At 36.0% G+C, this 15,178-nt stretch overlaps 2 protein-coding genes and 1 pseudogene across 10 annotated transcripts; all 3 read left to right on the forward strand.

The window, feature by feature from the left end:
• Positions 1-666: 666 nt before the first annotated feature.
• On the forward strand, positions 667-1,540 carry LOC147928532 (ethylene-responsive transcription factor ERF014 pseudogene; annotated as a pseudogene). Its single transcript, XR_015580646.1, has one exon. The product of XR_015580646.1 is annotated as an ethylene-responsive transcription factor ERF014 pseudogene (transcript).
• Positions 1,541-4,327: 2,787 nt separating this feature from the next.
• LOC147928533 (putative E3 ubiquitin-protein ligase ZFP1) lies at positions 4,328-7,626 on the forward strand. 8 transcript variants are annotated; one of them, XM_087483200.1, is made up of 6 exons: positions 4,438-4,731; positions 4,966-5,007; positions 5,361-5,417; positions 5,529-5,603; positions 5,701-5,805; positions 5,937-6,148. In XM_087483200.1, the coding sequence occupies exons 4-6, from the start codon at positions 5,592-5,594 to the stop codon at positions 6,051-6,053; spliced, it is 234 nt and encodes a 77-aa protein (XP_087339326.1). In that variant the 5' UTR covers positions 4,438-4,731; positions 4,966-5,007; positions 5,361-5,417; positions 5,529-5,591; the 3' UTR covers positions 6,054-6,148. The 8 variants fall into 8 exon arrangements, with proteins under 8 accessions (XP_087339324.1, XP_087339326.1, XP_087339329.1 ...); XM_087483203.1 differs by having other exon boundaries at positions 5,365-5,417; XM_087483205.1 differs by lacking the exon at positions 4,966-5,007 and adding an exon at positions 7,304-7,626 and having other exon boundaries at positions 4,522-4,731; positions 5,365-5,417; positions 5,937-6,049.
• A 4,634-nt stretch (positions 7,627-12,260) lies between these two features.
• On the forward strand, positions 12,261-15,151 carry LOC104742188 (uncharacterized). The gene is made up of 12 exons (XM_010463160.2): positions 12,261-12,605; positions 12,777-12,836; positions 12,934-12,987; positions 13,078-13,138; positions 13,244-13,320; positions 13,601-13,650; positions 13,750-13,832; positions 14,005-14,075; positions 14,168-14,321; positions 14,421-14,551; positions 14,635-14,709; positions 14,806-15,151. Exons 1-12 carry the CDS (start codon positions 12,567-12,569, stop codon positions 14,875-14,877), a joined length of 927 nt encoding a protein of 308 aa, XP_010461462.1. The 5' UTR covers positions 12,261-12,566; the 3' UTR covers positions 14,878-15,151.
• Positions 15,152-15,178: the final 27 nt, after the last annotated feature.

The raw sequence follows: 15,178 nt of genomic DNA on the forward strand, positions 1-15,178 counted from the left end.
TTATGTTTTATAAACAAACTTATAATCATGTGATTTCTTTCTTTTGCATCTCATTTAGATAGTTAAATTATTCATATGATTAACTTTGTCTTTTGTTTGTACCTTAAAAATCACATGCTCTCTAGTCTAGCTTTTTAGAAGTTGCCTCTAAAAATAGAATCCAATGTTATGTTCCAGGCCCTTTATAATGTTTTACAACTCTCTGTCGTTTCTTGAAATAGGTATATTCATATGAGTATTGATTTTTGTAATTTGCATTTTTTTTTTATTCAAGATTCTGAGGCTCAGAAGTAGTAAGTAACTTTTAGTGGTAAACAAATAGTGTACTCTTTTGTGGAACTAAAGAATTAGTTTGGAGGTCAAATCAATATATTATATATGTATGTATTTATATTTATGAGTTAAAAAATAAATAAGGAGGATTCTCTTATTAGTGATCTGTTATTGGGTGTAGCATATGGGATTGTGATTAAGAAAAATCTTTTTAAAATACAATATATAAATAAATAAAACACCTGTCTGTCACATTTATTAAAGGAAAAGTATTGATCTCTTTGTGTGTGCCCCATGCTACTTTCTTTGACTATGTTCATAGTATTTTTTTCCTTTCCTTTTGAATTTTTTATATTTGTGTTTCCATTTTTGTTCTCCACATCTCATCTATAAATAGAAACTCACCATTCTTCTCTTCCAACTTCCTCCCTTTAATTAGTATCAAAAAAATGGTGAAAACTCTTCAAAAGGCAACAAAGAGAATGTCATCTCCATCATCATCATCTTCATCATCTTCATCAACATCATCATCATCCATAAGGATGAAGAAGTACAAGGGAGTGAGGATGAGGAGTTGGGGTTCATGGGTTTCAGAGATCAGAGCTCCTAATCAAAAGACAAGGATCTGGCTTGGCTCTTACTCAACAGCTGAAGCCGCGGCTAGAGCCTACGATGCAGCGCTCCTTTGTCTCAAAGGATCATCAGCTAATAACCTCAACTTCCCTGAGATCTCAACTTCTCTATACAATATTATCAACAATGGTGATAATATCAGTGACATGTCCCCTAAGTCCATACAAAGAGTAGCTGCTGCTTCAGCCAACACAGATCCTACTTCCTCATCATCAGTCTCTACTTCATCTCCATTGCTTTCCTCTCCATCTGAAGATCTCTACGATGTTGTCTCCATGTCGTCACAGTATGACCAACAAGTCTCCTTGTATGAATCATCATCATGGTACAACTGTTTTGATGATGATGATCAGTTCATGTTCATCAATGGAGTTACCCCTCCGTATTTACCACTTTCTGATGATTTCTTTGAGGAAGGAGATATCAGATTATGGAACTTCTGCTGATTTTTCTACTTAAATCATACCTTATTCTTTGTTTCAATATATATATACTTCAGTTATGTAACTTATACAATATATTATACATTTTTTTCTTCTCTTTTTATCAATTCTCACAATGTATCGAACTTTTGGGGATCTTTGTACCAATATCTAATTTTTTTTTTTAAATTAGATATTTTTCATGTTATAAAGTCGATTAAATCTAGAAGAAGTAGTAGTTAAGTATATGTGTAAAATGGAAATAGATTTATAGCTTTCGAACAACGAACCTCGAAGGATAACAAGTGAAAAGGTAAAAAGGAAAAAAAGGACAGAATCATATTGTCGTTGATTAAGTTATGGAAACCTGAAGATAAAAGTAAATGTTGAGAACAAAACAATAATTTGAGATTTTTTATCAAACAAAAAAAAACAATCATTTGAAACTTCATAGTAATTTCACTTAAAGTATGAATTCATAATTTGGCGTTAGTGGCTTTAGCTTATTGTTGACTGCTATGTTATATGTATATGATACCAAAAATAAAAATGGTGGTAGAATAAATAGAAACCAATTATATATAATTTATGATAACAATTATATATATTAGTAGCTAATGAGTTAAACACAAAGCAGGGTTTCATGTGAAATTTTTTACAAAGTCAAAGAGTAAGGAGCAAGTTTCACAAGGCTTGCCATAGAAGACGATGAGTAATAACCCTATTTAATTATTGTTAAATCGAGAAAGTAAAAATATTATTTCTTAGGAAACCAAAAAAATAGGAAGAGAAGAGACAAGAGAGATGCAGAAAGGGTTGTGTTGTGAGTTGTGACTGGTGAGAATTGGTAAAACCAAAGAGAAAGAGTTAACGTGGAAAACTGTGTACGTTATGTGCTTCTCGCCATTTTACTCCAACATCGTTCTGAAAAAAATCTAACAGTAGATTTGAGCAGAAAGCCACATGAGTTGTTTTTGGTTTCTTGTTTTGTGTGCGTGTCTTAGTGAGATGGGGTCCCATTCACTCTCTTACAAACACACCCTATCTCTATTTTCTTTAGATATCATTTGTATTTTTGGAACAGTTTTAAGGGAAGCAAGCAAAGCATATAACAATAATGTTAGATTGGGTGATAATAATATAACTTGGTATACAATTTTTACCAGGTTCGAAATAGTAAAAAAAAAAAGTGAATTAGCAATAAAAGGCAGCAGTACAAATTCTTTGAAACATGCATATATATGTGAAAATCTTTTTATAGGTAAACATGATTGATCCAAGAAAATTAAAGCAAGGAATGTATATTCTTCTAATTATGTTTGTTTAATATATATACATGTGAGTCATGCTCATGCAAAATCAGGTGGCAAATAGTGAATGTCAGTCAAAACAAACCTTCAACATCTCGAGAATATAACGTTTTTAAGGTAATTTGTATAATAATAAACGTGATTAAGTTGACAAAAAGTGAGAAAACAATATAATGACAAAGTCACGTACTTCTACAAACTCAAACAATATGGTTTTTTTCTTATCACACGTTCATTATATGTAAACTGAAGATGCACCATTTGAACAAGTGTTTGAACTATTCCAGAAGGACGTGACTTTAATACGAAAACACAGTATCAAGTGATCTATGACGGCTATTATCAAGACTCATACAGATTTAGAAGGCACGAGAAGGTTCTAGAAGATTGAAGAGCTTCATGTTTATAATTGGAATGTAAACATGAAGAAAGTGGGAAATTTCCTAAAACATAAAAAAAAAAGGAAATTGTCCAATTCCTATTAGGATTAGATTAGGTAGTTTGCTAATTAAATAGCTAATACCTAGATCTATAAATAGGGATGCTAAAGCAAGATTGAGTTTTAGCACAAACAAGAGAAAGTTAACCTAGCTATTAAGTTTTAGTCTTTAAGAAAAAAGAGCTAAAAACTTAGAGAGAACAAGAGGTTTCTTTAAGAGAGTTTTGAGAGGTTAGAAAATTGTTTAGAACAATCTTGTAAACAGATTTTCTATCAATCAAAAGAAAGTTTAAAGAAATCAATATTTTCATTATTCATATCATAAGTTCTCACACTTACATAAACGATATTAAAATACAAGAGGACAGCTTTTTATGTGTTTGATTAGAGTATTTAAAAAAAAAACAGTTAAACGAGCAAGATCAAAATACAAAATGAATGAATAATATGTTCTTGAATATTGAATAATGTGTTCGAATATTATTTTTATTTTTTTGCAAAATCTTTTTTTTTTGGTATTGAAACAATCTCTAGTAAAAGCTATATGTTAGAATCTTCAAGAATCATAGTAAAATGTGTAGAGAGCTACACAGTAAACGTGTCTGATATATACAAAACAAGTTACAAATTGACCATGCCTGTAAGTTTCCTTCGCCGTCATATAAATTGTCTTCGAGCAAATAAATATCACCATTCGATAAATCGACTGAAAACACCGGGCCGGACCTCTGACATGGGCTTATGTTTGTAGTGGGTCCCGCGAAAGGTGCATGACCTTCATCTTTTTTTTTTCACCTTTCACCGCACACACACACACCGGGTCATCTTGATTTTCACCTTTCACCACATACACACACACACACCGGGTCATCTTGATTTTCACCTTTCACCGCATACACACCGGACCGATACGAGTTTCTTCTTTAGTTTGGTTGGAGGATCTAATCTCATATAATGATCTTACAAAACACATAACGTGGCATTATTACAAAACACACATCAATGTTTATGTTTTAATAAAGTTTGGGTGTTATCACAATTTGCTTTATTAGCTAGGTTACAACATAGATATGATTTTATAAACGCAAGAGAGAACCTTAATATAATAGTATTTGATTCGGAAACGGAGAACCAAACCCTTTTTGGTCTTATGTAGATGAGTACAAAAGACAAAGAAACTTGGTGTTGCTAAATCACAAGGCAATTTTTGAAATAGATACAATATTGGTCGTGAAATCATGTTCTCAATTATAAGATTATGTTGTCTCATTATAGTTCTCTTGTTTTTGGTCCCAATTTGTGAATAAACAACAATTTCAGGTCCAATTACTATGAGAATCGATCCTTTGGGAAGGACTTTGAGCAAACCCTTGAGAACCGCGATGTGGCTAATTGTGATTGACTGCTGAATAAATATAAAAGCTATTTTTTTTTTCTTCTTCATTTTTCCTTTCTTTCTTCTCCGTCTTTCTTCTCTCTCGAAACAGAAGGGCGACTCGATGGCGATTGACACACCAAACCGGAAAATCAGTGGATTCACCTCGAATCCTTTGATTTTTCCGGCTAAAACTGGAAGGTTTTTGGTTGAGGAAGACGATGGCCACTCCGATCGGCTTAACCGTAATATGTGACGCGGCGGTTGCAACTCAGAGAGGTCAGAGAGCCACTCTCTTTATTTGGTTTCTTCTCCATTTTTTTCCCTTTTGTTTCTTTTCTCACCGAATCTCTCAAGTCGGTCATTTAGCAAAATACCAATAGGGTTTTCCATTAAAACAAATTACGACTTTGCAACCAAAAACAGAGTCTGGGCTCTCTCTCTCTCTCTCTATCTCTATATCTGAACCTTTGTTTTTGTTCTCCTTTCTCGTTTACACGGTTTGAGATACAGAGGTTTGTAAAGACTAAAGAGTGAATCTTTAATTCATTTACGGTGAGTTTCTCTGTTCTGTTTGATGATTTATGGCGGTTTCGCTCATTTCTTATCCATTGGATAGGAAAAGAAAGAGGAGTTATTTGTGAATACTTGTAGATTGCATCATAGCTTTCAAGTTCTTAGTTGATTTGTTACCATTTGCTTCTTTAACTCTGTAGTTGCAACAGAGTCTTTGGTTGACTAAATCAAACACATCACAATAATGAATTATTGATATATATCAATCAAGTTTGAATCTTTTTTTCCTGTATATCAACACATCTCTGTCACAAATTGAGTGCACCGCATAGTTCAGTTTGTGTTTGTGGTTTTAATTTAAAGTTGGATTCATCTTTTCTTTTTCATTGTAGAAAGATGGTTACCTTCGGGAAGAAGCTCAAGGAACGGAGCATTCAAGAATGACAAGGGTAATTTCTTAATATACTATTCGAAACAGTTCTAATGTTTGTGCTTACTAATGTGAATCATGGTCTCTCTCTCTCTCTCTCTCTCTCTCTCTCTCTCTCTCTCTCTTGTAGATATTACATCAATTACAAACTGATGCTTGACAACACCGTGGAGGAGTTCCTCGGCTTAGAGTGATGCCTGATGATGTATGTAACTTTCTTGCCTCAAATTTTCTGTCCCATATTTTTTCCATTTACGTCTTTGCTCAAGGTTCAGTATCTTCGGTTCTCTCAATGTGTGTAGGAAGTTGCGCTTTTGGAGTTTGGTGACTTCCTTGGTGGTTCTGGAAATAATCACATTGATCATCATCGAGATATGCGATTGGACATCGAGGAAATGTCTTATGAGGTGAGCCCATCATCACTCTTTACCTATGTAGTTATCAGAGATCTTGGGTTTAGTATGAGCTTGAGAATCCACAATGCAATTGCATGTGATCATTTTGTTGATCTGACTTGCAACATCTGGGGTTTGAACAGGACCTGCTTGCGTTGAGTGAGCGAATTGGAACCGTAAACACTGGTTTGCCAGAGGAAGATGTCAAGAATCATTTGAAAACAAGAACATGTTCTGGAATCAACCTTGACATGTGGTAAGTAGACTGTAGAGTCTTATTCGCAACTGTATTGATCACTCTTGATCTAAGCTTAACTCTTGATCTAAGTCTATATATTAAACAAAGTTTTCACAACTGCATTTGCTTCTCATCCCATTCTTCTCTTCCGATTCTTTTCAGCTCTTTTCTCTTTATCTTCACATCTTTTTGTTACAAAATAATATCTTCATTACAAAGTTTGTGTTACAAAGTTTAGAAATTTTGTACAAGCCCATTTCCATTACAAAATAAACCTTATAAGAATTTGATATTCATAATAGATTAGTAAAATTTGATATTTAATTAACAAAAATTAAAAAAATATATTATTTAAATGATGAGCAACTTTGTTTGGGGTACTCTAATGAAGGGATGATTTTGTTTAAGTTCTAAGTGGATTGTTTTAATTATTTTAGTATTAATTATAAGATTAATTAATCTTTAAGCAACTTGAGAGGGGTGTTGGAGTAATGATGCGTTCTACAAACTAATTAATAGCTTAAAAAAATACATACACGTACGAATTAACTTATCAAAACGACCAAAAAGTACATTAACCTAAACGATATTAGTCTGTCTCATTTCAAAGAAAGCAACATTTTGAAATGGTTTAATGGACAATCACAATTAAACATTTTTTCTAAAATATAAATAACTTTTGTTTAGTGAACAGTATACACTTCTACGGATGGATAGTCAACTATTTTTTAAACTAGAGATTCATAATATAAACTTGGGGTTTATCTTCAATAAACCTAAACCTAAGAAACCATGAGTTGTACATGTTTGGTATCCATGTGGCTTGTCACATCTGAATCCACTTTGAGTAATACATAAATTGAAACGTGTGTATTTGATCCCAAAACAATGAATGTGTGCAAAATATTGTACTAGCACTTCAATTTTTAATTTGTTTTAATATGGACTGTGATGTTATGTGTTAAGCCTATTAGGCTTAGGGAATCTCCAATGGGACATTTAAACACCAAATATAGTGTAATTTTTACACCAAAATTTCTCCAACAAAACGCTAAAAATGATACCAAATTTGGTGTTTTGAATAGTAATTCCACAAATTTGTGGTGTCATACTATTCACCCAACCTTTGATTTTTTGAGTGTCTACGATTGAAGATTCTATCATTTTTTTTTGTTTTCACCACATATGTGTTCTCTTCATCTCTCTGCTCATCTTCAGTTTTCTTAAGTAAATATGATCTAATACCGTCTCCTCTTCTTGTGAACAATGAAGAAACCTACCATAGGAGAGAAGAACAACACAAACATGCAATATGATATAGAATATACCTGGTTGGTGGCCTCAACAGTTCTTGATCAAATCAAATAAACACAAGAAGAGTAGGCTGCAAAAGAAGTAAACATATTTTATTAATTATTAAAATAAAACATGCCTGTAAAAGCTTGGGTAGAGTAGAGATCGATTGCCTGACTGATCGTCCCACCTTTTCGACAAAGCGAGGCAAACTTGAGCCAAGTTTCTCATTCTTTAGTTTATTTTAAGCATTATGTATTGTGTAATCTAACAGGAGGAGATAATTTAAGTTACTTACTTGTGTTGTTGTTGAGAAGAAACAAAGACCTGTTTTGTAGAGTGAACTTTTACTGTATTATTTCTTTAACAGAAAATTACTGAGTGAGCTGAGCTCTTATTTATACAACTTCGAGGAATATTCTAGGTTTTTTGACCACTCTCCTAATCTCATGACAAGTGTTGAATATCTACACCTCCTCTAATGATAAGAGAGGATAATAACGGTTTGATAGTACAATCTCACCACCTTTTCCAGCTAATGTCTTTGTCACCTTCCTCTGCTTTTCTACTTTGTCGTCTTGTTGCAGAGAGAGACAAGTTTGTTGTACTGTTGGACTCTGTTTTGGTAGTGGGCTTTTCATGTTTAGGCCTGAACCCAAAACACTTTTGTCTTGGACTTGTTTTTGTAGACTCTCATCCCACCCTGCATAGTCATTGTCGCTATATGAAACCAATGGTAGGTCATCACTATCGGATACCAACGACAAGTCACTATTCCGATGCATATGTAAGCCCATCTTTGTCGTTCCTCTTATATATAACAGGATTCTCTTTAAGAGATAAAAATCTGATTCTGTTGGAGCATGTATCCGCTGACATATGAAGTTTACTGCAAACTGTATATCTTGTCGCGTGATTGTCAGGTACTAAAGTTTACCTGCAAGACTGTAGAAGTAGCTTGGCTCAGAGAAGAGACGCGTATCTTTAAACACTTGATCCAAACGTTGAGGCAGCGGTGTATGGACAGGATTGCAGTTGGACATACTCGCATGATGTAGAATCTCCTCTGTATACTTAGTTTGACTAAGAAACAATCCATTGGAGAATGTCTGAGCTTGAATCCCTAAGAAGTAGTGAATATTTTTCAGGTCCTTCATGGTAAATCTTGTATCCAGCTTTGCAATTAGAGACTTGAAAAGAGCAGAGTCGGAACCGGTTAGCAAGATATCATCCACATACAGAAAAATTACCATAGTATCACCATTATGATGATAAACAAAAAGGGATGGATCTGCTTTGCTGCACACAAAACCATATTCAATGAGGAAGTTACTGAACTTATCAAACCAAGCTCTGGGAGCTTGTTTCAGTCCATAAAGGGCTTTTTTCAAGGAACACACATGGTTTGGCTTTGCAATATCCTCAAAGCCTGGAGGTTGAATCATGAAAACTTCCTCCTGTAAGTCACCATGCAAAAAGGCATTTTTGACATCTAATTGAGTAATGCTCCAGTTCTTGGAAGTAGCAACTGCTTGAACAATATGAACGGTAGATGTTCGAACCACAAGACTATATGTCTCTGTAAAATCCACACCCTCTTCTTGATCGTATCCTTTGGCAACCAGTCTTGCTTTAAGCTTGTTTAGAGAACCATCAGCATTTAACTTTACAGTGAACACCCATCTGCAACCAAGGATATTCATCTCAGCAGTAACAAGAGTCAAGATCCAAGTGTGATTCTTGTAAATGGAATCGAGCTCCTCAAGCATAGCTTATCGCTAACCCGGATGAGCCAAAGCCTCAGCTATTATCTTTGGTAACGACGGTATGGTCTTACTGGCAACCAGAGCATACCGAGAATTTGGTTTACGAATCCCATGCTTAGACCGAGTAGTCATCGAATGGCTTCCTGACTCAGTATTAGGAATCTCTGGTGCAGCAACATCTTCAGTCTCTGTTGTTGATGCAGTTGTAATAGTGTCTGCTGTATTTGGAGCAGAGTGAGCAGGATTGAGTTGAACATCTTGTTGTTGCGACACATCTGACCCCACTTCTGACACCATCTGATTTGTGTCAGGATATTCAACCACCTGAGAAGAAACGGATGGAAGTAAATGAGGAATTGCAGAGGAATTCTCACCTTGTTGCCACGCTTGTAGCAAACCACTTTTGTGTTATGTAGCTAAATGTTTGTACTGATGCTCAAATGGAAAACACTGCTCATCAAAGATCACATGACGAGAGATATAAACCCGACCAGTCGGTAGATAAAGGCACCGATAACCTTTATAGTGCGGATGATACCCAAGAAAGACACATTGAAGGGACCATGGCTCAAATTTGTGTTGTGTGTAAGGTCTTAAGCAAGGATAATAGGCAGAACCAAAGATCCTGAGAAAGGAGTAATCCTATGACTTGTTGTATAACACCTCTGCTGGACTTTTCTGGTCTAGAGTTGATGAGGGAATCATATTACTGATAAAGTTTGCAGAATAAAAAGCTTCAACCCAGTAACGAAGTGGAGTCTTGCTTTGAAACAACATTGATAGCCCCAATTTGGTAAGATGTCTGTATTTTCTTTCGGCAATACCATTTTGTTGTGGAGTAGACGGACATGACAGTAGATGCTTAATACCATGATCTTGCAAATGCTTCCTGAATCTCATACTCATGAACTCACCTCCTCCATCACTCGGAAACACTTTTATTTTCTTGGCAAACTGAGTTTCAACTTTTTTTTGAAAGACCAGGAACACATCACAGAAATCAGACTTCCTTTTTAAAGGAATTAGCCAAGAGTAACGAGAGAAATTGTCAACAAAAACTGCATAATATTTGAAGCCTTGAACTGATACAACTGGAGAGGGTCCCCAAAGATCACAATGGATTCGATCAATGGGTTCCTTGGCATGAAATTCAGAATTAAAAAACGGTAATTGACAACTCTTTCCCATTTGGCAAGGTCCACAAACAGGAGATGTGCTGCTCTTATTGATTGTTATTGCCTTGCTATTCCTTAGATGCTGAAGAACTTGGAAGTTTGCATGTCCTAGACGTTGGTGCCACACCATAATACTAGCCGCACACTGTTGATTTGAGAAGAGAGCCACAAACTCCTTGTTCTCCAACATATAAAGAGTCTTACAACGAGGTCCTTTTGTCACCACTTTCTGAGTTCTCATATCAATCACATACACAACATTAGCATCGAAAAACACACCACATGGATAGTCATCACAAAGTTTAGAGACTGACAGTAAAGATTGTTTCATAGATGGACAAACAAGCACATCTAAGAGAGGTAAACTACTTGCATTTGTGGTGAGCGTTGTGGAACCAACATGAGTAATGGGAAGATGAGCTCCATCACCAACCATTACCGTCTCTGGACCATTGTAGGGTGTAACTGCAGATAACTGATTGGTTGTAGAGGTGACATGTGCAGAGGAACCAGAGTCTGTAACCCACTCTTGACCACAGCTATCTGAGACCTGAAGAGCAGTAAGAGCTTGTGGCACATCGTCGCTCTGATAAGCATTATCAAACATGTTCCAGCACTTAAGACCAACATGACCGACTCTTCCACAGATTTGACAAACAGGACGACTGTTGTTGGATCCTCCAGACTGAGACTGATTCCAACCAGAGTTGTTGACCTATTGAGAGAAACTACGACCAAGAGTATAGTAGTTGCCTCGACCTCCTTGACCACGAAAATTCGATCCACGACCACGATAACCAGAGAAACCACCTCTTTGAGCTTGAAAAGCCAAGTTCGGCGAGACATCCGAAGCAGATTCATACGACTACAACTTCGAGTCGAAACCAGAGACCTCAAGGACCACATCATTAAATGTAGGAGAAGGTAAACGAGACAAGGAACTCTGGATAACAGTAGCAATAAGGTCATATTCCCTAGCTAATCCATTCAGAAACAGAACAACCTTCATGGACTCATTAACATGCTTGCCTATCGCACTAAGATTGTCACAGACAGCACGAAACTCTCGGCAATACACAGAAAAACTCAAACTCTTATCTTTCATGTTCAAAAGATTAAGGCGACGAAACAACTCACACTCTCTAGACACGGAGCTTCGATTGAAACTAGATGCAAGAGACATCCATACCTCCAGAGACGTTGACAGAGCATGAACGAGACCAAGAACCTCTTAAGAGAGGGTTCCAAAAAGCCATGACTTGATAAGCTCGTCATTACAGATCCAAGCCTCATAAGCTGGATTGGGGTTGGTGACTTGTTGTCCGTTGACAGTAGTAACCCGAGTAGCTGCAGGCTTTGGAATTTCACCATTAACGAAACCGAGCAACTTCTGGGAGCGGAGCAGAGATTCGAACTGAGTTTTCCACAAGAGATAGTTGGTGTCGCTCAGCTTGATAGTAACAGAACTCGCAACATGAATATTAGAAGGAAAAGGATAAGGATTTTCTGCCATGACAACAACCTGTTAGGGTTTTAAGAAAGCTCTGATACCATGAGAAGAAACAAAGACCAGTTTTGTTGACTGAACTTTTACTGTATTATTTCCTTAACAGACAATTACAGAGTGAGCTCTTATTTATACAACTTTGAGGAACATTCTAGGTTCTTTGACCACTCTCCTAATCTCATGACAAGTGTTCAACATCTACACCTCCTCTAATGATAAGAGAGGATCATAACGACTTGATAGTACAACCTCACCACCTTGTCCAGCTAATGTCTTTGTCACCTTCGTAGTCACCTTCCTCTGCTTTTCCACTTTGTCGTTTTGTTGCAGAGAGAGACAAGTTTGTTGTACTGCTGGACTCTGTTTTAGTAGTGGGTTTTTCCTGTTTAGGTCTGAGCCCAAAAACTTTTGTTTTGGACTTGTTGTTGTAGACTATCAGTTGTTATGTTCTTTTATTTTCATTGTTTTGATAAACAACACTTGATTATCCCCATAAACTGAAGACAGAGAATGGGTTGAAAGGAGAGGAGAAAGCCATTCAAAAGCAGGTAACATCAATTGAGACTTATCAAATAGTGGGCCTCGTGGCTTAAAGAGCCCAATAGAAAACTATTCTAAATTTTTTCTTCAATTTCGAATAAGGAAGGAGGAGACAAAATCCGAAGAAGAGAAAGAAAAAAAAAACCTAATTCGTCGTCGCTCTCTCTTTTTCAACAAAATTTATCTACAGATTCTTCTTGCTCTTTGTCTCTCTCTCTCTCTCCCTTTTGATTTCTAAATTTGATACGATCCAAATGGGTTTCTCCAAAGACCAGCTGCTTAATCGACTCCAGGTTTGTTTTAATCTTCATCATAATCTCAAACTCTTAAATCTTGATTTCGCATTGAATCAATCGGAAGTTGTTATGAATCGTCTTGAACACAAATGCACTGCTTCTAGTTTAAATCGATTTGGGTATGTGGGCAATGTTAATTGAAAATTTCTGTGTATTCATACTCTTCAGGAACTTGAGATTGATTATACCAAGTATGAACATCCCCCTGTTCTAACCGTCGAAGCTCAGGTGAACAGAAAAATAAGTTTTAGATTTGTAAAAACATAACTATAGGATGTTTAATAGATGTTTGTATTTATAAAGCTCTCTCTCTCTAAATCTTCAGGCCAAGTATGTAAGCAGTAGTGAGGGAGCACTGAGTAAGAATCTCTTCTTTAAGGTAAATCTTTCAAAGCTATTTCCTATGGAATTGACTATACTCTAATGTAAATGGCTCACATATGCTTCTTTTTGGTTTTGTTTGTCGCAGGACAAGAAACATCGGTATTACATTGTTTCAGCCATGGTTGATACTAAAGTTGATATGAAAGGTAACACACATGTTTGTTGATATTGGCCGCATAGATAAAGTCTTTGAGCTTGTGAAATAGAAAAATGTGTTTAATGGGTGTTCCCTGTTTCTTCTAATCCAACAGTTTTATCTCAGAGACTTGGTCTTGGGAAAGGAGGAATAAGAATGGCTCCTGAAGAAGCACTTACTCAGCTTTTGCAGGTATTCTTCATTTTTCTCTTCCTCTGCTACTATGTTTTGTTATGTACATTTGGAAAGTGTTCTAATCAATGACCGTAGTGTAAAAATTGAAACCATGGTAGTGACAATTGACAAGATGGTTTCTCCATACAGAATTGCTAAAAAATGTTCTATTTGTGGATAGTGATAAGTTTGATTTGCTTATCGTGGTTTACAACAAATCCACATGAATATACTTAACTTAGTTTCATTCATGATTACAATTTTTGACACTCGTGCTACTTTCTTTTTTTTGTCAAAGGTGTCCCTTGAATGTGTTACCCCGTTTGCAGTTGTAAATGAATCTGCAAGGTATTGTTTTCCTTAACATTGGTTCATAAGTGTGCTCCTTTTAAGTTTTTAATTATTGTCGTTGGCTCACATTCTTCTTACAACTTTCCTTTGTTAAAGAGATGTGTCGCTCTTGTTAGACCAAAACTTCAAGAACCAAAAGCGCTGCATATTCCACCCATTGTCTAACGAAGTCTCTGTCTGTAAGTACTTCATTACAATACTTTGCTTGTATGGTTCAAGTTCATGCCATATTGAAATAGTTATATCATCCCAACTTAAGAAACATAGTTTTTTGTTTTGGTGGTCAGTTCTTACTAGCTACCAACATAATTTAGCTTATATACTAATTTGGTTGGTCCCTGCCAATTTCAGCTCTTAACACATCTGGTCTGGACAAATTCCTCAAGTCGATTGAGAGAGATCCCGTATACGTTGACCTTGAGGCAAATATTTCTAAACCTTTAACTTGAAACCTCATGTTCCACAGTTCCTTTCTTCAACGTTAACCCTTTGAACTATGGTTTTGCTATTTTAGGCTAACCCGGCGGTTGGTAAAGATCAGCCTCCAGATCTAGCTGTTTATGTTCCCTCTAATTCAGTTGTAATTCCCGAGATTTCTAATGAAACATCTACGAAACAAACCCCTCCTCCAAAAAGTGTGTCAGCAGAGGTTAAGCCTGTCGCTTCAGGTATGCCCTCTGATGTATCAGGTTTTTAACCATTCGCTCCAATTCTTACTAGACTTTAAAGGATTATTGTATATAACTCGGTTTTCTCCAACTTTGCAGCCAAACCGAGCAAGCCAGCCACTAAGGGTAAGAGCGTTGTCGTGGAAAAGTCAACCCCGTTAGCTTTCAAGAACCCCGAGAAGTTTGTGGAGGAGATTATGGACAAAACATCGGCTCTATTATTATCCGAGGTAGTAATAAAACTCATCTCGACATCAAAATCAATTCGTTAACATTTCAAGGTCAATTCTGAAACCGGTTTTACATATTACAGGCTAAAGTAGAGAATGTGGAGGCTTTGGCAGAAACACTGAGAAAACGTCTTACCTCAGAGTTGACTCACCTCGCTGTAAGTAAACATTAGAAATACATGGTTAACCATCAGTCCAAGACTTAAAACCGTTTGTACCAATGTTTGATTGTTTGGGGGTAAATTTGGTTGCAGATTATGTACAAGAACACAGCGTACACAGAAGGTTTTCATGCCGGTAAACACTCCCAGCCGAAGCGACTGTAAGAAGTTTTGGTTTGGTATGTTGAACCGGAGATATTTGCGGGGGAGAAATCATACCGGTTAAGCATTTTATCTCCGTTGTACAACAATTTTAGTTTAGACTGAAAATGATTTACATATACATGAGCCCAGAACCATTACTCACTTATTGTTGCTTTGTTCAATCCAAGAGAAATCAGTTTGTTCCCAGACCAATAAAAAAATGAATTCGAATCTAAACAAAACTGAAAATAAATATGGATTTTTAATAATTCTTACGATATTTTCTGTTGATTAAGATTTGGTATTTTGGTTAAAACTATAT

The sequence above is a fragment of the Camelina sativa genome, chromosome 14 (genome assembly GCF_030686135.1).
Source record: "Camelina sativa cultivar CO46 ecotype springtype chromosome 14, ASM3068613v1".
Taxonomy (NCBI): domain Eukaryota; kingdom Viridiplantae; phylum Streptophyta; class Magnoliopsida; order Brassicales; family Brassicaceae; genus Camelina; species Camelina sativa.

Bases quoted from the DNA above. Each gene is read 5' to 3' on its own strand.
- LOC147928533 (XM_087483198.1), top strand. The intron at 5,806-5,936 runs GTGAGCCCATCA...GGGTTTGAACAG, and splicing joins TCGAGGAAATGTCTTATGAG to GACCTGCTTGCGTTGAGTGA.
- LOC104742188 (XM_010463160.2), top strand. From the start codon at position 12,567: ATGGGTTTCTCCAAAGACCAGCTGCTTAATCGACTCCAG. The intron at 12,606-12,776 runs GTTTGTTTTAAT...CATACTCTTCAG, and splicing joins AGCTGCTTAATCGACTCCAG to GAACTTGAGATTGATTATAC. The intron at 14,710-14,805 runs GTAAGTAAACAT...ATTTGGTTGCAG, and splicing joins CAGAGTTGACTCACCTCGCT to ATTATGTACAAGAACACAGC.